This window comes from Microcaecilia unicolor, chromosome 2 (assembly GCF_901765095.1).
Source record: "Microcaecilia unicolor chromosome 2, aMicUni1.1, whole genome shotgun sequence".
Lineage (NCBI taxonomy): Eukaryota > Metazoa > Chordata > Amphibia > Gymnophiona > Siphonopidae > Microcaecilia > Microcaecilia unicolor.
Genome location: NC_044032.1, coordinates 144,873,594 through 144,900,948, shown reverse-complemented (window position 1 = coordinate 144,900,948; position 27,355 = coordinate 144,873,594). Strand labels below are relative to the sequence as shown.

The following is a 27,355-nucleotide window of genomic DNA, read 5'->3' as shown; positions in this document are numbered from 1 at the left end:
CTGCATCCGTTACCTTCGCTCCTGCACCCGATCTGCTGAACGACTCTGGAGGAAATCTCGCACCCTATCAGACTTCACCCATTACAAATTCATGCTATCCTCCTTCCAATCCTCCCTATTCCTTGCCAAACAGGAATATTATTCTCAATTAACCAATTCTCTTGGCTCCAACCCTCGTCGCCTCTTTGCCACCCTCAACTCCCTACTTAAAGTACCCTCCGCTCCCACCCCTCCCTCACTCTCTCCTCAATCACTAGCTGACCACTTCCGCGATAAAGTGCAGAAGATCAACCTTGAATTCACTTCCAAGCCTTCTCCTCCCTGTGACTTCTTAACCCACTCCCTCAACCAACCTAACCCGGCCTCCTTTTCCTCCTTCCCTGAGATCACCGAAGAGGAAACTGCTCGCCTTCTTTCTTCCTCCAAGTGCACCACCTGTTCCTCGGATCCCATTCCCACCAATCTGCTTACCAACATCTCTCCTACAGTTATCCCCTCAATCTGTCACATCCTCAACCTCTCTCTCTCCACTGCTACTGTCCCTGACACCTTCAAGCACGCAGTAGTCACACCACTTCTCAAAAAACCATCACTTGACCCAACCTGTCCCTCCAACTACCGCCCCATTTCTCTTCTACCCTTCCTCTCCAAACTACTTGAGCGTGCTGTCCACAGCCGTTGCTTTGACTTCCTCTCCTCTCAGGCTGTCCTCGACCCGCTTCAATCTGGCTTTCGCCCACTACACTCGACAGAAACAGCACTCTCTAAAGTCTGCAATGACCTGTTCCTCGCCAAATCCAAAGGCCATTACTCCATCCTCATCCTCCTCGACCTATCCGCCGCCTTTGACACCGTCAATCATAATTTACTTCTTGACACACTGTCCTCATTTGGGTTCCAGGGCTCCGTCCTCTCCTGGTTCTCCTCGTATCTTTCCCAACGCACCTTCAGAGTATCTTCTAATGGCTCCTCTTCCACCCCCATCCCGCTCTCTGTTGGGGTTCCCCAAGGATCTGTCCTTGGACCGCTTCTCTTCTCGATATACACCTCTTCCCTTGGCTCGTTGATCTCATGTCATGGTTTCCAGTACCATCTCTATGCCGATGACACCCAGCTTTACCTCTCCACTCCCGACATCACAGTTGAAACCCAGGCCAAAGTTTCAGCCTGCCTTTCCGACATCGCTGCCTGGATGTCCAACCGGCATCTGAAACTGAACATGGCAAAGACTGAGCTCCTTATCTTTCCACCCAAACCCTCTTCTCCTCTTCCCCCACTTTCCGTCTCTGTTGACAACACCCTCATCCTCCCCGTCTCTTCAGCACGCAATCTCGGAGTCATCTTCGATTCCTCCCTCTCCTTCTCTGCCCATATCCAACAGACAGCTAAGACCTGTCGCTTCTTCCTCTATAATATTAGCAAAATTCGCCCCTTCCTCTCTGAACAGACCACCCGCACCCTCGTCCACTCACTCGTTACCTCTCGTCTTGACTATTGCAACCTTCTCCTCGCTGGCCTCCCGCTTAGCCACCTATCCCCCCTTCAATCTGTCCAAATTCCGCCGCACGTCTTATCTACCGCATGAACCGATACTCTCATATCACCCCCCTCCTCAAGTCGCTTCACTGGCTCCCAATCCACTACCGTATACAGTTCAAGCTTCTTCTATTGACCTTCAAGTGCACTCAATCTGCTGCCCCCCATTACCTCTCTACCCTCCTCTCCCCGTATGTTCCCACCCGTAACCTCCGCTCTCAGGACAAATCACTCCTATCTGTACCCTTCTCCACCACCGCTAACTCCAGACTCCGCCCCTTCTGCCTCGCAGCACCTTATGCCTGGAACAGACTTCCTGAGCCCATACGCCATGCGCCCTCCCTGCCCATCTTCAAGTCCTTACTCAAGGCCCATCTCTTCTCCCTTGCTTTTGGCGCCTAACCACCTTCCCCATTCCTGTTACCTACACTGACTGCGTAGTCTATTACCGTTAGATTGTAAGCTCTCTCGAGCAGGGACTGTCCCTCCCCGTGTTTAAACTTGTACAGCGCTGCGTAACCCTGGCAGCGCTATAGAAATGCTAAGTAGTAGTAGTAGTAGTAGTAGATCCCCAACCCTGACTTCCTCTACCCTGCAGTCCTTTTATTTATTAGTATGTTGGCCTCTCAAAATTTAGCAAGCTTCCAAGTTTATTAGGCATTTGATATACCACTCATCAGAGAACCATCTGAGCAGTTTTCAATATAAGGTTACCATGTGATTGAGGTGGCTAAAGCAGCAGCAGCAGCTCATTCTGGTGTTGAAAGGGCCTAAGACTGAGCTGGTAGGTGCTCTGCTACAAGGCACCATGAGAGGCAGGGCCTGAGAGCAGAGTCTATGCTGTGTCAGTCTTTGGCCCTCTCATTTTCAGAGTGATGCTAGCACTACTGCAAATATCAGCCCTTGTACTGGCCTCTTCTGTATAAAGGAAAGGTAAATGAGACAGGGGAGAGGCTAATGGGAATCCCTACAGGTCTGGAAGATGAGGTCTGGCAGACAATCAAGGTTAAATTAGCTGGTTTTCTAGTCCTGCCAGTTGCAAGGCTTCAATTTAAAAAAAAAAACACACAAAAATCTACTAGGCTGGCCAAATACCATCTAGATGTCCACTTTAGTAGCAAATTAAAAAAACATTTAAAAAATACCATTTAAAATAAAATAAGAACTTTGATATACTACATCCAAAGTTCAGGTAACTGTCTTAAAGTCTCAGTTACTCAGGCCCTCATGATCAAAAGCCCCGCACTGTTCCAAACAGCGCCCTAAAAATAGCGCCGGGACAGCGCAGGGCTTTTCTGCATCGATGATCAAAGATAATGCATGCAAATCTAAGCAGTGCTATTATCTTTGATTATCATGTTGAAGTGCGGGAGAATTGCACCCGAGCATGCGCTCAGCACAATCCTCCCGCACTTCTTTGACAGGTCTGGGCTGTCAAAAGCCCAAAACTGTCAAAGTGGCCTGCCGATCCCCCAACAAAGAGGCTGCCGCCGCTGGCCAAACCGACTCCCACCCTCCCACCCAGCGATGGGGGGAGGGGGGGGGCTGGAGGTCCGGTGGACCTCCGGTCCCCCCGATGACCCCCCCCCCCATGTTCACGGAGGGCTGGAGATCCGGTGGTTCTCCAGCCCCCAACACAAACCCCCAGAGGACTTGGTTGCTGGCTTAAGAAACGCTGCCCTACCCTCCTATCTGCCACGGAGGGGGGGGGGGGGCTGGAGGATCGGTGGGTCTCCAGCCCCCCAAACCCCCAGAAATCGTTGTGATCCATCGACAGGGGGTAGGGCCTAGAGGTCCACCGGACCTCCAGCCCACCCCAACTCCTCCCCCCCCCCGGCGTTCTCCACAAATCCCTGGTGGTCCGTGGTGACACGTAACCCCACCCTCCTCCCTCCCTCCCGGCCCCCTACCTTTGTTGGAGGAGGGACACAGCCTGCATGCCTCCCTCCTCTTCCTTTCGACGCCACTTCAAAATGGCGGCGCCCAGCCCTGCCCATTGCATCCTGGGATGTGCTGGGCGGGGCTACATACCATATAAGGGAGCGATTCCCTTACATGGTGTGAAGCCCCGCCCAGCGCATCCCAGGATTGAATGGGCGGGGCTGGGTGCCGCCATTTTGAAGCGGCGTCGAAAGGAAGAGGAGGGAGGCATGCGGTAGGGGGGCCGGGAGGGAGGGAGGAGGGTGGGGTTACGTGTCACCACGGACCACCAGGGATTTGTTGAGAACGCAGGGGGGGGGGGAGGAGTTGGGGTGGACCTCCAGCCCCAACCCCCCTCGTCGGTAGATTACAGCGGCCACAAGGATTTCTTGGGGTTTGGGGGGCTGGAGGACCACCGAACCTCCAGCCCCCCCCCCCGGCACTGGTGGGAGGGTGGGACAACGCTTGGCCAGAGGCGGCCACGAAGATTTCGGGGGGGGGGGGGTTGGATCGTCGGGGGGGGGGACCGGAGGTCCTCCGGACCTCCAGTCCCGTGTGCTGTTGCCTTGGGGGGGAACGGGGGCCTGCCAGCATGCAACTGCATGCTGGACAGGGCTCACCATTCCTCCCCAATGATCCGCAAAATCTAACGCCAGCTCGGAGCTGGCGTTGATTTTGCTGTGGCCAGCGACCCAATCTTTGGCGCGCTGGTCGCTGATCATTGGGGATGAATGCCTTAAGCGCCAATAAGCATGCATTTGCAAGCTAATTGCGCTAGAAGCCCTGTTTAGCATGCATTTGCATGCTACTTGCGCTGAGAGCCCTCGAGTGCGCTGTTTCAGGCGCTCGAGGGCTCTGATCATGGCTCGGCTGCAAACTCTGGTGCTAGTATGGCGTTAACAGCCTCTAGTGCCAGAGTTTGCTTTTGATCATGAGGGCCTCAGAGCTGCAACTTATCTTACAGGAAGGCAAATCTCATTCTAAAACACTGTGCAAATATGGAAAATAACTTTTCCTTAATTCTGTGTTTCTTTTGGGACAGTTTAGTTTCCCTTCACCAGCTGACCTCAAAGAGTAAACACAGTGCATATGAAAGTTTTGAAAACCAGAACAGTGAGATCAGAGCAAATTTTTAAACCAACTCAATTTGCTACTGTGATCTCCAAGAAAAGGTCTTTCTTCTTCAACGTTGTTTACCTTATTAGGTCAACTGATTGAAGACTGTATATAGAGTCACTTTCAACTATATACATTTTTAGAATCCAGCATTTATTTTTTCAAACATAAAGGAAGAAGTATTTTTACAAATTAAGAGCCAAGGTTACAAAAGATTTTTCCAAGTTTGGTTCTAAGAAAAAAGTGATTAGCACCTCTAATCCTAAATATTAAAAGAAAAACACAGCAGTTATCATTGAGCATGTAACCCCAGATTCTCTTATACACTGGCCCCCAGATTCTATATATGGTACGCCGATAATTGGCCACTAACAAGCCATTATCGGCACTAATTGGAACTAATTAGAATTTATGTGCACAGGCATTTACACCAGGTTTTAGTAGGCATAAATGGTTGCACCTAAATTTTAATCGTGGGGACAGATGCTATGCATATTCTATAAACCATGCCTAACTTTAGGTGAGGTTTATAGAATAGCACTAAATATGTTTTATTCAGCGTTGATATTTTTGGCACCATATATATAGAATTCAACCCTAAGGGCAATTCTATAAATTGGTGCCCAAATTTGGGTTTCAAAATATAGAAAAAAAAAAACACAAATGGGCCTTCAAGAGTGGAACAATGTAAAATCCTTTATTTCAAAAGACCCGACAGGCTGTGTTTCGGCACAAACTGTGCCTTCCTCAGGGGTCTGACAAAAAATAATATAGCAATACAATATGAGCATATGTATGGAACACAATAAATGATTCAAAATGTGACTGAAAACTTTCATATCACAGTAATACATGTGAATGAACATATGTGATATCCAAGATAATCATATGGGTGATTACATGCACTTAGCATACAAAGGAAAAGAAAAGGAACTTAAGTGACAGAAAACAATCATTAAATGCATAACTAGTGAAATGAGAAAATACTATAAAAATAATAAACAAAACAACATATACATGCATAACAGAAATGACCACTAACTGAAAAAAGTGTGTTAGAATCTGCATGTCTTACCAGGTAGATACTTTCAGCAAAAGCAAATAAAATCCAAAAATGGAACACTCAAAACAGCTCTGCTTTAAAATAACATAAAAAAGAAGGCTGAACCATACACACTTGCCAGATGAAGATATATCCTGTATTTAAAAAAAAGTATCCTTGCTTTAAAAAGTGAGCAGTACAATAATCAATAAAATCTTAAAGTATCCTTCTAAACAACACAGTTCATGCCAATTCTATAACGGCATCTGTGTGCCCAGATTCCATTATAGAATACTAGTGCAAATTGGCATTGATGCACCAGAATGTACAAGCACCAACTTACAACAGGTAAACAGCTGGCATAAATGGGTACATGTAAATGCAGCAAGCTAAGTGTGCATTTTATAGCATATATATATTTTTCATTTCCATTTTGCTCACACCTTTTTCAGTAGTAGCTCAAGGTGAGTTACATTCAGGTACACTGGATATTTCTCTGTCCCAGGAGGGCTCACAATCTAAGTTTGTACCTGAGGCAATGGAAGGTTAAGTGACTTACCCAAGATCACAAGGAGCAGCAGTGGGATTTGAACCGGCCACCTCTGGATTGCAAAACTGGTGCTCTAGCCACTAGGCCACTCCTCTGCTTCCAACGGCAAATGCTTCCTTGCAGATGTGCATGATGCTACTTATGCCCACTTTTACAGATTACTACTTAGAGCAAGTACGTACATAAGTAGCAATAAAAGCGCTATTCACATGCACATGTAGCATCCATCCAAATTTGATATTCTCATATCTTGCACAATCCCTTTTATCTGATCAGAAGTAAAATAAGGAGAAAGTTTCTTCAACATGCAAAACTTAAATGATTACTGATCAGTCTTACTATTCTGAGATTCAACTATAAGGCCCTGAGACTCCAAAATTGTGATAGGCTGAATAGTAAAATCAGGGTCGGTCCAATCATTAGGCACAACTAGGTGGTCACCTAGAGCAGAAGTTTCTAGGGAGCAGGAAAGAGCAGTTGCAATCAAAAGCAAAGTTATAGAATCCTGACAGCCACACAAAGGTTTAGAGAAATTCAATTGACTATTATGAAAGTAAACCTGGGGAAAGCCACAGCTTATGGAGATGTGATTTGATATACTGCCTTTCTGTGGTTACAATCAAAGCAGTTTACGTATTATATACAGGTACTTATTTTGTACCTGGGCAATGGAGGGTTAAGTGACTTGCTCAGAGTCACAAGGAGCTACAGTGGGAATTGAACCCTGCTCCTCAGGTCATTGCCTTAACTATTAGGCTACTCCTCCACTCTGCAAATGCAAAGAACCTTAAGTGTTTACTTTTACCTGCAGGAAGGATGGTCAATTTTTAAATGATCAAATAAGGAAGTGAGGTCCAATGAGTGGGACCATAGGCGGTAGGTGACCTATCTGTTTGAGGAGGCTAAACGGGAAGAGTCAGGGGTGGAGCCAGGGGTGGGCCCTACATCCATAATTGTCTGACAACATACACAAAAAAGAGTAAGTAAAAGGGGACGGAAGGAAGATGCTGGACCAGAGGGTAGAGATGCTAAGGGTGGTCCAGTGAAAAGTACCACCCTAATTACTGAGATTGAAGGCAAGTGAGTGAGGGTTTTGTCACAGTTCATTCAGTGTATACAATTTGTCATGGTGGAGAAGAGACTAAGTCCAAAGGAAGGGCTGCTGGTTATTCAAAAGTAATCTTCATACAGAAACTGTTGCACAGCAATAAACAAACAAAAATGTGTGCTAATCACCTTCCAGTACTTATGTGTTAATTACAAAAAAATAGGACGAAAAGACCTCAGAAACCCCTAGTGCTCAGTGCCAATGCACAGACAGTTTAGCACTAACCCCCGGATTCTATATAGTGTGCTTAGATTTAGGCACAAAAATTGGTGCAGATTCTATAACACCGTACATAATTGGTTTAACAATCTAATGAGCACTGATATCAGCACTTAACAAGCAATAATGAGCACTAATTGGCACTGATTAGATGCACAACTCGCTAAGCACATTCTGTAAAGATATGCGCCAAACTTCTAACGTGCGCAGGCAAAAAGGTTTGTGGTTATAGGCAGGGAAATGGGTGTTTCATGGGCATTCCAAAATTTATGTGCCTAGTTATAGAATATGGCCTAGTGCGCCTAAATCTGTGTGCAGGGACTTACACCAAGGTTTCATTGGTGTAAATGGATGTGCACAGATTTAGGTGCTGAAATATCAACTAAGCGTATTCTATAATCGGCGCCTAAATCTAGGTGCCAATTATAGAATACACTTAGTCAGCACTGATTTCAGCGTCAATTGTTTAGACGCCATATATAGAATCTCCTCCTAAGTGGGCAGCTGCTTAAACCTAGGTCAGAAAATCCTCCTTATTTTCAACTTCTGATATATTCACACTTGCATCGTTTTTTCTAATTTTGCATTTAAAATAATAAATTGTACGTAAGACACTTAACTTAGTTCCAGCAACAAGATCTCTACATAGATACATGCTAAAAGAATACCGCACCTTGGTCGCCTACACAAAACACAGACAGACCCTCAACAATACGAAACAAGGGACCACAGATCAGTAATTGAGATATGACGGCAAAAACACTAAACAGGAAACCTCATTAAATCGCACTCTGCATACAGCAATACTACAGATATAGAAAATGAAATCCAAAAGATCAGAATGCACATTTCCAAAACCTAATATAAGAAAACAGAAAGGATGGCCTAGAAAGAGAACAGAGAGGAAAAGATGCTGGACGGAAAAAAGGGGGAGTGACACTGGACATAGGAGAGAGAAATACTGAACTCTGAAGGGTGGTGGGAATTGAGAGGGACAGATACTGGCCACAGAAGTTATGTTTGGTATCTATGGTATAAAATTAGGCTGAGCAATATTCAGCCTGCAATGGTCAATGATTTTTAAATTGCTGTTTGCCATGGGCACTTTTACCCAAATATTCAGCACCAAGCTCTTAATGGATACCAGCACTGAATATGGGGGGATTGGGCAGTCATCAGCATTTATCTGGGTATGGGTTTTGTTTTGTCTTTTGCTGTCCCAACTTTATCTGGTATTTACCCAATTAGTGAACTGAAAATCACTGCTAACAAGGTAACTCTGCCCCTGAACTGCCCTGGAATTAACTGGCTAGTGCCGAGGCAGTCTGAACAGATACTCAGTGGTGCTATCAAGTTAGCTTCTGCTAAATATCTGGGTAGGACGCAGTCAGTGTGAGTTAATTGGGTTGCAGTTGCTCCTACCTGTTAACTGACACTAAATATCGACCACAAAGTTCTTTTAAAAATAACCTCTCCAAGTACACAGAATAGATATAAAGGTCCCCAGATGGTTGGCAATATAATTTGAGTAAAGTCTCTGAACAGGCACATAAAACACACACTTAAAAGATGGCCGAGGGAAGCTGTTATGACTTAGGATAAAATTCCCATTTATCTAAACCTCCCCAAATGCATAAAAATATACCATTACAGAGATATGAAAACAATCATGCATATAGTCCATCTCCTCTGCGGCAGACAGGTTTTGAACCCTCTCTGCTCCTTTGTGAGTACCTTTCCACTCTCAGAACTTTCTGTAGCCCCAGTCTCTTCCTTTTTCCTCTCAGGTAAGGACAGTTTCTAGGGCATGGGATATACTCTATCTCCACTCTTGCTCCTCTCTAACTCTCCCATTCCTTACAACTGTTCAGTCTTTCATGATTTAGAAAAGTCTCTTCTCCCTAGGACATAGAGCTCCTAGCTCATTAACAATTTCTCCTCATGCTCACCAGGCAAGTAGGATATACCCAGAGCTTGGGTCACACCTCATATCATACTGGCATTTAGCATGTACTCACACTGTTTTGGGGTTCTAATCCTTTCATCAACTTTGATTTAGAGCTAGGTGCTGTTTCTAGTGGCAGTCCTACCATTAGGCCACCTGAGGCAGGGGACTCAGGCGGCACTCTTGAGGCGGTATCGCCCCCCTGCCCTTCCCTACCCAACCCTTTTCCCTGAAACTGCCGCTGGTCCCAGCCCCTTCTCTATTGTGGGTGGCCTGCCTCTGAGGAAACAGAAAATTACCTTTGGTAGCTGCTGCCGCCAACTTCTTTTGAAAAACAAGAAATAAATAGAAAAGGTCATTTCAGGGAAGAGGGCTGAGAAGGGAAGGGTGGGAGAGGGGGAGTGATGGGGGAAGAGCTGGGGTGGCAGCTCATTTTTTGCCACAGGAGGCAGATTGTCTTGGGCCGCCCCTGCTGCTTCTGTCAAGTTACTTGAGGACAGATAGAGAAAAGAGCATCAGGGAGGTTTCAATCTTAAAGCATTTTAGGGTGTAACGTTACACACATATTGGCAAGAGAGAGTCCAAGGAGTAGGGTAGATAGGCTCTTCCAAAAGACCAAAGGAGACATAAGTTCAAAGGATGATTTTATCGAAACAATTCAATAGACTTGACACAGCTGCTGTGTTTCGGCGTGAAAATGCCTGCCTCAGGAGTCTCGTGATGTTGGTGGTACAAAGGGAAATGACGGTTCCAAAACAACATGCAACTTTGAATAACAAAGTAGATCTGCAGTCTGTAAAAATACTAGCAATTTCTATTGGCAAAATGTCAAATTAGCAATTAGGTATTGACACTTTGCTAGTTCTATGGCTGCTTATAAGTATTTGTGCCTAATTTTTATGCACATATATACCCAGTTAGGCTAGTATTCTTTAAGGAAAGTGGGATCCTACTAGACACCCTGTTATAGAATTGTTCTCTGCGTGCCTGGGGTTCAGCTGATTTCAGACTTAAAATCACTTTTCCTTTATTCCCCGTACCAATTTGAGGACATCTCTGGTTATGGAACCAAGAATTGGTTGAAAAAAATTTTAAGATAAGCTTTTGATTAAAATATTGATTAAATCGGGAATTATGATTACAGTGATAGTATAAGCTTACTTTTTGTTGTTTTGCTCGTGACAGTTCAACCCCTGAAGACGCTTTCAGTGAAACACAGTGACTGTGTCGGGTTTGACGCCAGACTTTAAGTTTGAGACCGAAAACAGGAGCCGAAGAGAAACAATGGTTGACTTAACTGAAGTCATAATTCCAAGTTGTGACTTCTAGAGTAATGCTCGATGACCAAAGAATTTGTTGATTATAGGGATTCCTATGGACATGCATGCCAGTAAACGTGTTATATTCAATTGACATGGTTTAAAGAGAGGGGTTCTCCCACATGAACAAGTTATAGATTGATGGATAAGAATTGTAATTATTGTAGGAACAAGGTATTTGTGGAAAAATTCCAGTAACGCTGTGTGAGCACTCTGGAGGGCTGGTACGAGGGAAAGGGGATAGTGGTTCTTTCAGCCGGCATCATCCCCGGTCATTCAGCCCAGCTAGGAGAGCAGGGCGCCCTCTAGGGATCAAACTGCCAGGAAAAGCTGTAATGCAGGAGAAAAACTACACTCCCCAGAAGCCAGTGCAGGGTCAGCTGAACTCTCAGGAGGGGGAGGGTGGAATGACTGATTGGGAGATGAGGTCTGATCCTGGAGATGGGGAACAGCTGGTGGAGCTTGGGGAGGAGGAGGAGATGGAGTGGAATAAAGAAGAGGTAGAAGGAGAAGGTAAGGAGGAATGTATGGAGGTGGGTGGTTTGGCTCTAACCCGTGCAGACAGGGTGAGAGCTTTTGTGGCCTCAGCATTGCCCCGGTTGTGGAGTTGGGGGAAGCTGGGAGCAAAGCAGTGGGGGAGCAACTGGAAAGCACAACTTGCTACCATATTGGCTGTTCCCAAGAGGTAGTGCTGTGGAAGGGGGGGAAGGGTTTTTAAGACAGAAAGGCATGTGCATTTTGAAACTTAAAACTGTAGGAGGTGAGAGAGGAGGTGGTTCCAGCTAAATCTCCAAAACTATCTGCGGTGAAGATAGTGTGGCTGGAGGTTTGGGAGGGAGAATTTAAAACAAAAGCCTGTAATTGAAAATGGATTAAAGTTTGCTGATAGTTGGAGGTGTTTCAACAAGGCTGACATCTGTAACAATAAAGAACTTGGATTGCTCTTACTACTGGAGTGGGACTGACTTTCTCAGCAGCTGGCAAGGTGGAGAGAGCAAGCAAGCTGAGGTGCGGTGGCTGGCTAGGAAAGCAGACGGAAGATGGTAAAAGCTAAGCAGGGTCAACCCTGGCTCTCACCTGGAAGGGGAACCTGGTTACAGCTGTTATTTCATCACTTAGGTCAGAGAGAGTGAGGAGTCATGTTAACATTGATAATGGGTATGTATATTATTGGTGTGTTAATGTGATTTTCTATGAATTTGAATGATGATAGTGTAAGTGAGCAAATACAAAAAGGGGAGGTACTTTTTATGCTATTGTTTATTAAATGTTTTATGTGACAATTCTGCATTTAAATAAAGATTAATAAGGGAATATTATAGTAGTTACTTTGGGAGAGCATGTTTTGCTTATGAGAACAGTCCCCACTCTTGGACTTTCCCTTCTCCTCCCTGCTCCTTCTTAGCCTCTCGGGTAGAAAACCAAGGCTTTGATAGGTCCCAGGGCAGATACTACCGATCTTCCCATTAAACCTTTACATAATGACTTCCCCTGAAGGAATGAAAGGAAGAAACCACAGATAATGCCCTATACCCAAGATTTATGCTTTATTTGTTTATTTACCTAACAATTTATAGCCTGCCTATTAACTAGATGGATCATAATAAAACAGCATAAAACAAAGCATTAAAAATACATATAGAGAGAGACCCTTCTAGTAATCTGTGGTAAAAAGTGGCCTGTGCTAGTTTTGGCATGCGCAGGGCCACTTTTTACCATGGTGGGAAAAAGCCCTGTTTAAAATGGGGCAGAAAATGGCTGTGCGCTAATATTCAAATTAGCACAAAGCTATTTGCAGCCTGAGCTCTTACTGCCACCTATTTAGTATGTAGTAAGGGCTCGCGCTCTAACCCCACAGTAATTGGGCAGCACGCAGCAATGTGGGCACGCTGCCAATTATTGCCAGGAATGCCCCCTGCAGTAGAAACTAGAAAATTATTTTCTACCATGGGAAAATGCACATGCCAACTTCGGAACTACTGCTGGGCTCCCGTGCTACCCAAGCAGTAGGGCCGATTTGGTGTCCACTACTTGTCTGGTAGCCTTACCGTGCCTTTATAAAAGGACTCCATAGTCTGTGAATTATTCTAGGATGGTGACCATGGGAGACCAATCTACATATCAAAACCCAAGATACCACCACAGCTGTCTTCCTGGGCACGATGACAGGACTAGGATTTGCATAGGTAATCAATTCTCCAACCTATGAAAAGGATCACATACTAGACTTGCACGTGTTCTACAAAGGGGTTGACATCCCAGAATATTGAGAAGGCAGTATTGAAATAATACCCCTATCATAGACAGACCACTTTGTAATGAAGTTTCCCCTAAGTGACCACCTGAAACAAATGGTGCCTCCTATAACTTAGAAGAAGATTAGAGACAAGAAAAAGCTAACTGCTGAGAACTTTCTAGAGGCCTTGTACTATCCAAATGTGGATGAAAATACAACTACAGTCTACGAGCGGGTTAATACTTGGAAAACACACTTAGCTAAGACCCTGGAGAAAATGGCACCACTGAAAAAGGTCTTATGTCCTCCTCACAAAGGCTCATCTTGGTTTTCTCCAGAACTTCAGACCCTTAAGCATGAAGGACAAAAACCTGAAAGGAGATAGTGTAAATCTCGCCTGGATGAGGACAGGCTAAACTGTAGGAAACACATGACAAAGTACCGCTAAGCCTTATCAGCAGCCAAAAAATAATATCTCTTAAAGCATTGAATAGGCTGCCAATTCAACCAAGCACCTGCTCAGCATAGTGAACAGCCTACTGCAACCCCCACAACAGGATCAGCCTGCCTAGTCAAAACTAAACTACAATGATTTTGCTGCATACTTTGTCAACAAAATTAAAAGTCGCCACCAGGATTTACAGACAGTCCCACCTAGTCTCCAGATAGCTAAACAGGAGCACACAAACTCATCCCCTCCTGATGCAGACATATGGGACTCTTTTAACCCAATAACAGAAGAGAGCCTTGGCAATATCCTAAAAGGCCTTCGACCAACTATCTGCTCTCTCAACCTCTGCCCAGCAGAGATAGCACAGCAGGCAAACAGGGGCCTTACAGAAGGTGCCAGAAAAAATGTGAACTCCTGTCTTTCTAAAGGGCAACTACCAACAGTATTAAAAAGGGCAGTGGTGCATACTTTGGTAAAGAATAACAACCTTGACCAGGACAAAGTTGAAAGTTATTGTCCAGTATTTAACATCCCATTTCAAGTAAAACTTATAGAACAGTCTGTGTACAACTCAGTGACTGGCTCCAAGAGAGACACTGGCTAGACCCATGTCAATCTGGATTCAGACTCAGTTATGGAACAGGAATGGTCCTCGTATCCCTACTAGATCTTCACAGAAACCAAGACAGGGATACTGCATCAGTGTTAGCACTGGTGGATTTCTCAGCAACTGTTAACACTGTGGATAACAATATCATATTTGCATGACTGGCAGAAATAGGTATCAGTGGAACAGTACCTGCATGGTTCAGATAGGCAACAGCCAATATAGTTCAGCAGTACCTCATCTCCACCATGGGTACTGATGTGTGGGGTACCACAAACATCGATACGGTCACCTATTCTATTCAATATCTACCTGAAGTCACTTGCCAAGCTGATTCAGTTGATGGACATTTAGTTCTATATCTATACAGCCCGTGTTAACATTTTACAGATAATGTGTGCTAATATGAACAGTAGTGCATGGCCTGAAAACACCTTAAATTATGCTGCGTTGCATCTGGGCTTAGTGGGCAGGAAAGTCTCATGTTAAGATACTGTCAAGCTATGGAGGAGCTAATTAGGGTTCAGGCAGGAACAAGTACCTCCCCTGGGTACTGTGAAACCTCCAATAGAATCTAAATGATAAGCAACTGCCACCACACTTTCTCCCAGGTTTCTCTTCTCAGTCCTTTGTACACTCAGGGTGGAAGAAAAAAATGTGTTAGTCTTTCATATTGGTATAGTACCTCCACATAGTCACAAGCACTTCTTTGTTATCAACTTTATATGTGGTTTAGCTTTATTTGTCTGGCTTGTTATTACAAAGAATAGCTTTCTCAGTGGCAGTGTGGTATGTAAATTAACTCAGTTCCTTCTCTGGCTGGAGCTAGGAAATATGCAAATTAGGTTACTTCAGCAATAAGCCCTTCACACAAGCAGCTAACCTTAATGGGGTTTTCTAGATCAATGTCCAAAAATCAAAACTGGCTCTTTTCTTTCATAGCCTGAGCTCAGCCTTTAACAGCCTCCATTCCCTGGATAGGACCATACACACTTTCCACAACTATTTTCTCATTCCTTTCCTCCACTCCCAGCAGTCAAACACAAATTAGTTAAAAATAACTGCCAGCCAATTCCTCTTACTGGCTTTCTCCTATCCCTGACACTTTTAAATTTGAACAGAACAGTACCTTGTTCTTCTCTATTTATATCCGTTCCAAATGTCCACACCTTAGATCTGGGGAAACAGGCTTCCTCACAGAATTTCTCTGCTATGAACTTCTGGCTTTTCCTCTTTTCCTTTGACACTTCTTCCAGGCTGTGGGACTCTCCCATTCCGTACTCAGGGAGGTTTATATGCTCCAACGGGGTACTGACACTTCCCTCCCCTTCTCCTCTGGGCCACTCAGCTTGCTAATCCCAGGGTCATGTGTTTACACTGTCTGGGACCCTAACTCTACCCAGTTTCACTCTGTGCACAACTAGCAGGTTTGCCTTAGAGATTAGAGTAGTCCATTCTCCCCTCCCCCAACTTTAAAAAGTTATAAGACATTTTTCCTTTAAAAGCCACCTGAGCCAGTACTTTCTCCCCATGGGCTCCCTAGCTGTCCTGGGCAGGCTCCATTCCCTGTTACTATGCACTAAGCCCAGATTCTAACACCATTTTGTGAAAGGGCCCCAAAGTTTGAAAATGTATGATTTTTCATTCAGAGCCCCATGGAATGTTGTGTTGGTAAACATTTCTTTCACTCAGTTAAATTTTTACTGACCAACAACAACTTAACATGTCTGTCTTTGCCTAGTGCAGTGCTTGAAACTTTCAGTTGTCCAGCCTGGGCACAGGAAGTGTCCTACATGAATCCTATGCAATAACTACATTGATTGATATATCTTAAGAAAGATCAAAGCTCTCATTTGCCCAACATCTGCACTTTAGATTGGAGCTGAAACAATGTCATCATATTGCAATAATGACATTTCTCTCTCATTCTCCACCTGGCTATACTGTGGGAAACTTTCTAGATTTTCTTTCGGGGGGGGGGGGGGGGGACGGACAACTGTTTATTAAATACGCTTTTCACGAAATAACATCACCAAGATCAGCATTACAGCCTTCAATACTATACAAACTTCCTCATTATAACTATCCAACGCCCTATCCATTTGCAAGACATTACAGTAGCAGCCATGCCAACCTATATAAACATATTCCCAATCTCTCCTCCTCCTTGAAGTTACTAAATGGCATGATATGATATGGTATTTATAATCTGCCAACTCCCAATGAAGTTGGTTCAAAGTGAATTACAACTAAACTGAAAAATTAATAAACCTCTGCAAAAAGATATGTTTTCAAATTTTTACAAAAAGAAAAATATGCTAGCATAGTCTTAAATTCTAGAGGTAACATCAAGATGGCGACAAGAGCGGAAGTCGGGACTCGTAGCTCCTGAACCTATCTCAAATGCCCTGCCGAAGGGTTAATTTCTCTGACCTAGCGATGGGGAAGAGAAAGGGGAAAACAGCAGTTCCTACCTCCATGGTCCCGCAGTTAACTCCCGCCTCACGTCAGACGACTTTGGATAGTTTTAGGGTCGTGGTTCCTGGTGAGCGTATACCCACTTCGAATGACCCGGCCCTTCAGAGGACCGAGTGCATCATTGAGGGAGTAACGCTGAGCCCTCCCTCCCACACTGCACCTCCGCGACCCGGAGGCGATTCATCACTCATGGGGTCACAACGCATGGAGGCCATGGAGTTTCCTGGACCCTCAGCGTCTGTTGAAGGAGGACCCATGAGGACTTCTACCCCAGGCAGAGAAACAGCGATGCAGGATTCCGTTCGAGAATCTGCCTCAACTGCCCAGGAGATCGGGACCGTGAGTACCGGAGGAATGAAGAAACCAGCGGTTGTTACTATGAGTATGTTATGGGACGCTATCCAGGGAGTGAATAGCACTTTGATTGCAATGAATACTTCAGTAAATAGTGAAATAACTGATTTAAAAAAATCTAACCAGATATTCTCTGAACAAATTCAAGCACAGAATGTTAAGATTTTAAAAAACCAAGGAGAAATTCAGAAATTGCATAATCTTACAGAAGCTTTAATTAAGGAAAGAGATGTCCAGGACAGAAAGCTTGAATATCTTGAAAATAATGGACGAAGAAATAATCTGAGATTTTTAAATTTCCCGAAATCCCCCTTGATAAATGCGGTGGATATGCTTAAAAGATATTTTAAGGATGTATTGGGGATTCCGGAGGAGGCATATCCGCCTATAACGAGAACCCAATACATTACAGGAAGACCTGGATTACCTAAAGATAAATCTCAAGCAGACCCTCCCGCTGAATTGAATTTGACAGAGTTCCTGGAAACTTCTCTTGAATTTATTTCTGAAAGAACAACATTATTGGTAACATTCGCGCTTGAGCTGGATCGTAATAACATTCTGCGATCATATTTCAGACATATAAATGATTTATTCATGGGATATAAGATACAAGTTTTCCCTGATATGGCACGTGCCACTCAGAGGAAAAGAAAAGAATTTTTGATGTATAAAGCTAGAGTCTTAAAGTTAGGGGGAACCTTTATTTTGAAATTTCCTTGTAGGTGTTGTATTACCTTTAATTTGGTTAACTACCTTTTCTTTAACCCTACGAAGTTGTTAGATTTTATTGAATCAAAAGAAAAAAGTGTTTCGCCTCTGGAGGTGAACCCGTAATCAAAAGAATGCTGTTAATATTTGGCTGTGGATATATGTTTCACCCTTCCGCTGATCAGTATTATAAAAATTTTACTTATGTTATAATTTCTTAGATCTTGATTCAAACATTGTGGACAAATGTTATAAAAAAAATTTTCCTTTAAGAATTTTGGGTAATATGTACTACCTAACAGTGTTTAATTTCCAAATTTCCGCTACATTTATGTTTTACAGATATAGATGTAAAAAATTAATAAATAAAGAATTAAAAAAAAAAAATTCTAGAGGTAACAAATGCCAAATCTGGACTGCTTGAAATATAAAAGAAAACTGTATTTAAATCTCCATTAAACAGTGACAAGAGATTCACAGTTGGCTCTTCAGTGAATCTATTGCACAGCTATTGATACAGTATGTAAACAAACAACTCTTCCTTGCCCTTCCTTCACCCCCCACCTGAGCCTTAAAGCTATGATCTTCAGAATAGTCACATTAACACATTCACTCTCATCATCCGTTCTCCCTCTTCCGAGGAATGTGATCATTTACTCTCTGTCCCACTGTTCAAAAGGAGCATACGCCTGATAGAATGTTTCCACTCTATGGTCTTCCATGCAGTAATCTCATACGTAAAATGGATCACCTTCATGAATCTCAAAATAATTAAGGACCCTGGTACCCATATTTCTTTCCATTTCTACGCTATTTCCATTCGAGTAGTTACACACCACAACCTAACCAGTTTACCCACCTCCTCTGCAAGATCTGGAGGCATCCACTTTAGCAAGCACATTCGCTCATCTCCCTCCCCATACCCTGTCATATCCTTCATCAGCGTCTCTTGCTGATGTACATAGGGACCGAGTGTTCCTCCACTTTGTGTGGTTATATCCTTCATCAGCTCTATCATCTCATCCCATGCTTTCTCTAGAGGTGGACACTCCCACCACATGTACAGAAACACTTCCATTTTATCACAGCCTTTCCAGCAGAGACCATGACTTTGAATCCTCATGTAATGTAGCCTTTGCAGTGTAAAATAGATTCTAAAAAGCATTTTATACCCATTTCCCAATATTCCTGCTGATTTTCAGGTTGATAAATTTTCCTTATGTAAAACTCAGTGTTTATATCAGTGTACAAAAGACCAAGAAAAGAAGTTCTGCCTCATTGCTGAGTTTCTACGCACACTCTTAGCATTCACGTTCTTTTATAGTATAACCTAATTCACAAGTATCTAGACACTTGTCAGCGTGACACTTCATTCTACTTTTGCTGCAGGGCTGCTTTGGTATATAAACAGCTTTGGATTCATCAATGCAAAATCCCAATATTTTCACAAGAAAAAATGTCATTACAAAAATGTCCCAGTTTTTACCCAAAGAAAGGCTAGAGCTAAAAACCGATACATCTGCTCTCAAAATTGTTGACCACCCCCATTATCAATTCCATCTCAGATTAGAAACATTCAGTTGGTGCAGTGACTGTACTCAGTGTCAGCGTTTAAATTAATATTCAGTGCCTCTAATAGGTGATAAGTAATAGTAGAAAATGTATGAATAGGGTGGTCACCATGCCAACACAATTTGTTTATTTTAGGCCTGTCAGTCAATTATCTAGATAATTTGAAAACCCAGCTTTGGTGTGCTCAGAACCTGGCTTCATATTATACAGAGAGCATTGGGCTGTTCTGTCATATTTTCAGCTCAATGCTGTCTGCTTAAGGGCTGAGAATCCACAATAAGTCAGTTATATGCTTAGCAGCCACTGACAAACATTTAGCTGTTTTGAATGTCAGCCCGAATGATTTTATTTTAAAATATTAAATTCATATTCATGAGTTTCCAGGCTAGTTGAACACGGATCATTCATACCTGCAGGCTGTTAAAAATGACAAACAGGATAAGCATCCAGAGGTGTCGGTAAGCCAAATGCAGTCCTCCCCACAGCCATGTCACAGAAATGAGAGCAAATAGATACAATACCAATGGGATTTCTGGAAATCAAAAAAAAAAAAAAGAAACACATTTGAGTCAGAACATACAATTGGAAACACAAATCATGAAATCATCAAGCCATCGATTTATTAAAACTATTTTCCACAATTTCAATTTGGTAGAACATTGAAAATCTTAAGAAACTCTGGCCTCTATTTATTAACCTGGTATACAATAGTATGTCTGTGTGCTATTTTCCTGCAGGAAAATTTATTGCAGGATCCACTAATCTGCTATACCGCGGTACCACATGTTTGTGAATTCTGCAGTAAATTTACTTTTCTGTGACTAGTCCATAATGGCAAAATCTTATACCCCACTCCCTTTCCAACACCATGATCCTTTAAAAATCAAGTGGGCCCACCCCAAATGCACAATCTAACCTGGTGTCTTTAAAAACTAGAGAACACGCTGGCACCTCTACACTCTTGTCAAAAACATAAAGAGCACTACCACCAGTATTCTCCAAACACCTGTAGCTTAATTGTTTTAGAAAATACTCTGACACTCCCCAAACCCAGCACCTACTCTCAGCATCACTTGGCACATACTTCAGAATTCCTGGTGGAAGGAGTCCCCAGTTGCTCCTGCCATGGCAAATATTTCTTCAAAAATGGTGGCTATATCCCTTAGTTGGCAGAATACCACAATGCTACAACTTGGGGCCGTTTTGACGAGGCAATCAGCGAGGCAGGAGTGATCATCCACTCAGCCTCCACTACCCCCAATCAGAGATTGGTGAAGGGAGTGAGGAGTAGAAAGGGATAATTCATGCTGGAGTGGGTGATCTTTATGTTTTAAAGGCATTGGGGGATCATAGGATGAGGGAGCACTTAATAAGAGATTGGAGGGTAAGGGGCTAGTTTGTTTTGGTGTTTTTTTTTTTTTTTTTTTTACTGTGCCAGTTCTTTTAACTTGCTTTTAGTGACCCAATAATATCATTTTTTAAACAACTTCAAATGTTCAATGTACTATAAGGACGTCTGATGTAGAAGAATTAGGTGTGATAAGTCAACTTTCAGTCTTGGCCTCCTCAGTTTACTTTCAGGCCTCTAGACCAACAGTTCTCAACCCAGTCCTTGGGGCACATCCAACCAGTCAAGCTTTTTTTTTTAAGGAAATTCACAATGACTATGCAAGAGATATATTTGCATATAATCAGGGCTTTTTTGAGGGGGTACTTGGGGGTACTGAGTACCGGCACCTTTTCCATTGTCTGTTAAAATTGACCCATGGTCCCCAAGTTTTAATGAAAGAGCTCAGGCTCTACACATCAATTCTGCCTTGTCATAGACTCTGTGACTGGTTGCAGGGGGCCTGGCTATTGGGGTGGGTCCCTCATGAACACCCCAGCCCTGAAGGGTGGCCTGGCATTTGAATATCAGCACCTTTTTCGCTAGAAAAAATGCACTGCACATAATGGAGGTAATGCATGCAAATTTATCTCATGATTAATCATAATGGGAATTCAGAAAACTCGACTAACTATGTACATCCCGAGGACCAGGTTGTGAACTACTGCTTTAGACTCTGCCTGATATTTTGATAACTAAACTCAACAATTATGATCACCTCAACACCACTCCTTAAAAAATAATTAGGATAAATGGGCTATTTGAAAACTGCTCTCCCTTCTCACAGGTAAAAGTCTACACTGATGATTCTTTGAATTTGTGTGGCTGTCAGGACATATTGAATTTACTTTGCTGTTGCTCTTTGACCCCTTCAAAACCACTGCCCTAAGCAACTGCCTAGTTTATCTAATGGTTAAAAGCGATTTCTGACTGTAGGTTTTAACAAATAAAACAGCCTGGACAAAGTTACAGGCTGCACATGTGTCCATTCAAAATGGGAGGGTAATTTTCATAAAAGCCTATTTTTGTGTACAAAACACTACTTTATGTGAAGAAATGCTTTTGAAAATCACCTCCTTAAGTAAAGCTGAGTTTCCAGCCATATACATTCCAGGAAACTGGATGAAATCCATATGATGCTCTGTGCACTTTTTGAATTGGCATCTGTGATGCCAAGTTTGGAAAGAGCGCACAAGTTTCTTTTTTAGCTCATTTTTGTCATTATCCTTCTCACACCACTTTCAAATAAGAGATTTTAACCACAACTCATAGACACTTGAATGACTGACACTGTTTCTAAAGCAGTGGAAACCAAGGGCTATTGCCAAAGGTAGAGAACACATCTTAGGAGTCCCCTTGGACTAAATCATGCTTATGATAATACAATCCCCATCTAGAAAGAGGCACAGAAGTACAAGTGTTCTCACTTTAGATCACAGCCTCTCCAACCTTGTGTGAAAGCATACTGGCCAACAAGGAAGAAACCAGAAAGGTGCCTTATGTACTCTAGTTCTTATAAATTAATATTAAAAAGGCTGAATATAAAATTAAAAGGAAAGTTCACAAACAAAAAATAATATAAGCTGAAAACCTTTTATTACATTATTTTGATATATTTCACTAATAAGTTATTACCTTAGGGGTCCTTTTACTAAGGTGCACTGAAAAATGGCCTGCGGTAGTGTAGGCGTGTGTTTTGGGCGCATGCAAATCAATTTTTCAGCGCGCCTGCAAAAAAGGCCTTTTTTAAATTGTTGCCGAAAATGGACAAATGGCAAAATTAAAATTTTGGGTCTGAGACCTTACCGCCAGCCATTGACCTTACGGTAAAGTCTCATGCAGTAACCGGGCGGTAATGACCAGCGCGTGTCCGATATGCGCGTCTGAAAAATTTATTTTTCTGAAACGCGTATCGGACACACACCAAAAATGAATTTACCATGAGCCATGTGGTAGCCGGGTGGTAACTCCATTTTGGCACATGTTGGACGTATGTAGACGCTTACACGACTTAGTAAAAGGGCCCCTTATATTTTTGTTTGTTTGTTAACATACATTTCCAAGCATTCAAGTAGACTTACACAGCACCAACATTATTTAATATAAAGCTGTACTTCAAGAAATCTGTTACTTAAGAGTTGGACAGTTTCCAAGTTTTGAGGTGTTTCCAACAGATGTCAAAGTCTGTATTTACACTAATTCCTGAGTGCAAACCTGTTCCATAGAACACTGCCCTGTTTTGTACTTTAATGCTATTTCAGCATTGTACAAAAGCAAATGACTCTAGTTTCATTAGGATTTGGCGTAGCTTACTGATTACAGAAGTGGTTATGAACCAGGAAGAGCTGGGCTCAAATCCTGCTCCTCCCAAGGACATGCTTGTGACCTTGAATATGTTGCTTCACCCACCATTACTTCAGGTACAACTTATATTTTGAGCCCACTTGGGCAGTTAAATAACTCATGAACCTGAACACAGCTTTCCTTAAGTATGGATTTAAACAAGGAAAGTCATACATTTTACACCCAAATTTCTTGTATTCTGTGAATATCAGGCTCAAGAGAATGACATTGGCCTTGAGCTTATTAATAAACACTAAGAAGTACAACATTTCTTGGGTTTTACATTTTGCAGGTCAGGTTAGAAAAGCTCTTCACCATGGAGAAAAGGGACTTCTCTAAAAATGCACAGCTGTATACATGGATATAAATACACTAACATGCATACTTATATACTTATAATAAGATGCAGACAGAGCTCATGTGCAGTTGCAATGCATACTTTGTACACTATGGGGGGGGGGGGGGCAATTTTATAACCTCCAGTGCATCCAGTTAGGTGTGCGAATGCCATGTGATAAGCACCAATTCTATAACTGTATCTTTGCGTTAAGATGCCATTATAGAATAGTAATACAAACCCAAATTGGTGCATTTAAATTTTGGTATGACCATTTATGCCAGATCAATGGCAGGCATAAATGGGCATGCACAAGTATATCAAGAAAAAAACCGCATGCATCTTCAACTATGTGGAAGTACTGCAGTTAAAAAAAAATATATGTATTTAGTACCTTTTTTTGCTTAATAGAAAAATTACAAACACATTTTGAAATCGGATCAGTGACGACCTTCATGTCTTGGTATCTGTTGGAACATTAGATACCTACCTTCTGGGGTAGGCCTGATTTAAAAAAAAAATCTGTGGTAGTAATTGATTTATTTTGGTTGGTTTGTATGCCTCCAACATAATCAGGATATTTTTACCGCATACATTTGAGCCGTTATAAACAGAGCATAGGCACACTTCATCTTCTATGTTCCTCAAAACAGGATCTTCTAGTTGTTCCTGCACCTCATGATGATATGTCAACCACTACACACCAATCCCTCTTTTCCATGCAAGCCCCCGATTGTGGATTCATTTACCCAAGAGCTTGAAGCCCTTGCCCTCTCTATCTCAATTTAAAACTGATTTAAAGACCCATTTTTTTCTTGGACGCTTATGGGTGTTATTTGAGGTTCTGTGAAACATTTGCATTTTTCTAATGTGTTTTCCTTCTCCCTTTTCTCTCTTTCCTATAAGATATTGTAGTTACTCCCCTGCCCCTTTTGTGTCGGTATGTCCTATTACATTATTGTGTGTAAAATTTGCTTTATGTTTTACTTTTCCTATTAGATTGTAAGTTGCCTACACACGTTTGATAGACGGGATAGGAATTTAAACTAATCACATTTTTTAGGTGTCTTATTATAAAATCCCTCTTTTTATGTATTAACTGTTTCTAGTTTATTTACACTGTTGACTATTTTATGTTTTCTTAAAAAAACCAAAATGGTGAACATGGCAGTTATTGTTACACTCAGGTAGAAGCACTATTTCGAGTGATCTGGCAGATTAGAAATCCATGAATAGTAATTTTTCATAGTGTAGCTTAGTATTTGGATTCTATTTTGCATCTGATGCAAATGCCCCTGCATCTATGGGGCTGATATTCAGAGGATTTGTCTGGCTAACTTCAGGAGTGAACCTGACATCTCAACTTTTAAATTCCACACCCTGCCAACAGGTTAGCTCTTGTCCAGAGAAATAGTCATCCCACTAAAACTTAACCATTTAAGGGGTCAGTTACTAAACCCTGTATTGGCATGCCTAACACTTATGTACCTGCAGGTGCTTTGCATCTTATTATGTGGTATGTGTTGTCCTAAACTAATATGCATGAAGGACAAATAACCCATGATTTTGTCTTGCAAAGAGCATTAAGGGGACAATTCTTTTAGGCACTCTGAGGAGGCGCAGTATGAGCCTATTCTAGAACAGAACCTAGTTGCCCAGATTCCATTATAGAATACTAGTGTAACCCTGTATTGACATGCCTAACACTTATGTACCTGCAGGTGCACCAGCACCAGCCAGAGACCTGGCATAACTGTGGGTGTGTAAATGCAGCAGGAACATGTATTCTGTAAGATGTTCATGCAAGTGTTTACACCCACTTGCATTGATGTACTATGTCACTTTACACACACTGTTACAGAATACTGCTTAGGTGTCTGTGATACTGAGCGAGGGTTGAGGGTGGGCCTGCGAAATAACACAACCAGACAAAGGTGTATAAATGAAACACACGCTTTATTAATGGAAAACATGAAGCCTATTATGTCATAGGACCAGGAACAAAAGATGAAAAGTCTCTTTGGTTTAACAAATGCAGTCTTAACCAGGGCTTATGGGTGGATAGGGCCCAAACACAGTCTGAGGCTGTTGGCTGCCATATCCCAAACACTGCCTGCAAGCTCTTCTCTTTGGCAAGGCTTACAAGTCTCAAGTCAAAGGTGGCTTACCTCAGCCAAGTCATAATCACTAGATATACTCCATGGTGGGGCTTCAACTCTTCCTTCCCTGGGCCCTGTCAACCATGTTCTGGCCCTACCTTTTATACTTCCTTTTTCCTGTACCTTCTGCTCCACCTCTTCCATCTTACTTCCTCCCTGGGCAGGACCAATGGGTTTAAGGTGGTTCATGTTATCTGAGGAACTATCCTTAAGGGTGTGGGGCAGTATTCTGTATACCCTCTCACAGTGTCCTACCGACACTTTTGCAGGTAAGTGTACATTTCTGTGTGTAAGTGCTAGTATTCTAGACATTTACCTACACAAATGGCACTTAAATGTTGTCAACTATTTTATAAAATTGTTTTTCATATAGCAAAAGTCCTCCATTATCCCTTTATCTCAGGTTACCTCTAAGTATAATAGTGTGTCAGGGCCAGGGTTATAATCTTTCAGCTGAAAGTGCTGAAATTATTGTCTGTGATTAATATATCCCCTAATGTTAATTAGGCAATTTTCTGTTGTAAACTTTTACCAGGTATATTCAAAGCCAGCAACTGAACCAGTCTGTGAATGTACCCATACAGGATGGTAACAATAACCTGTTGAAGGGCTATGTCACTGGAAAACTAAAAGTATCAACTAAATTCTGTTGGTTGCCTTTTCCTGTTATGAAAAACAGCCGCTTGTTTTATGAAGATTTTCATATTGTTACTAAGGTGCTTTCACTACTGAAGCTGTCTGCTTCTGCAGCAGTAAGAGCTGTTGGTTATGAATAGTACTGATAAAATTTGAAATATTGTCTATGGCAAACCGCAGCCTTATCTCCAACGTAAATCTTGTACTCTCAGAGCTGCCAATTCTGCTCTCACAAACATGCCTTAGAACAAAATGAGGCATATCCCAGCCCTTTAAACATGAAAAGGAATCACCACAGACTGTTTTTATTCATTAATCTCTGTGCAATTCTGTCCTTACCTAGGAAGAGAGAACAATGATAAAGGTTAACAAATAATAAACAAAAATAAACAAAAAGGAAGTAAGACCATCCATCTCACAGTGACCTTGTTAAGTAAACTGCAAGCATTATGGGTTAAAAAATAATCTTTAGATAAGCTACACTAGTGGCAGGCTCCTGCAATAGAGATATATAGAAACATTGCCTCTAACAGATTTTATTTCATTTTTTTTTTAAAGCTTGGCGGTTCCTCCTTTCTCCTGTTTCCTCCACAGGAGGAATCGCTACTGTGGTTCTGGAACCATGAACTATCCAGAGATTTTTCACTTATTTGAATAGACTTTTAACACTTAAAAATAAATATGACACTCAGATGGGAGGAAAATAATGTCATGTTGGATCGAAGTTTGGGAAACACTGAAATAGTCACATTAATCACATTTTCTTCAGGCATCCTGTTATAAATGTCCCCTTTACAGAGATGCCAAGTTATTCAGTTCCAGACTGGAGACTATTTGGCCAGTCCTGATTTTGAACTTACATCCCAAAGCAGTGGGGGATTTGTAGTGCCTAATTCTGCCACTTGGAATCAGTGCTGCAATTCCCATAATGCAATAGGAAATCCAGATCTGCTTCAAAATCTCCAGCCTGGAACTGGTTAACTTGGCATCTCTGCCTTTAAATCTGGCCACTAGACATCAAATTTATTTGATTTATTTATTATTTATTTGTTACATTTGTACCCCACATTTTCCCACCTATTTGCAGGCTCAATGTGGCTTACACGGTACCGGAGAGGTGTTGATAGACTCATAAGTACATAAGTACTACCACGCTGGGAAAAGACCAAAGGTCCATCAAGCCCAGCACTCCATCTCCGACAGCGGCCAATGCAGGCCCCAAGAACCTGGCAAAACCCCCAAATTTAATAACGATCAATGGACTTTTCCTTCAGGAATCTGTCCATACCCCCTTTAAACTCAGCAAGACCAGCTGCCGTCACTACCTTC

At 42.4% G+C, this 27,355-nt stretch overlaps 1 protein-coding gene across 1 annotated transcript in view; it reads right to left on the bottom strand.

Annotated features, from left to right (window-relative positions):
• ADGRV1 (adhesion G protein-coupled receptor V1) overlaps positions 1 to 27,355 on the bottom strand; it is a 921,762-nt gene that overhangs the window by 78,976 nt on the left and 815,431 nt on the right. Inside the window, 1 exon segment of the mRNA XM_030193377.1 lies at positions 19,575 to 19,696. Coding sequence (XP_030049237.1) covers positions 19,575 to 19,696 — 122 coding nt within the window.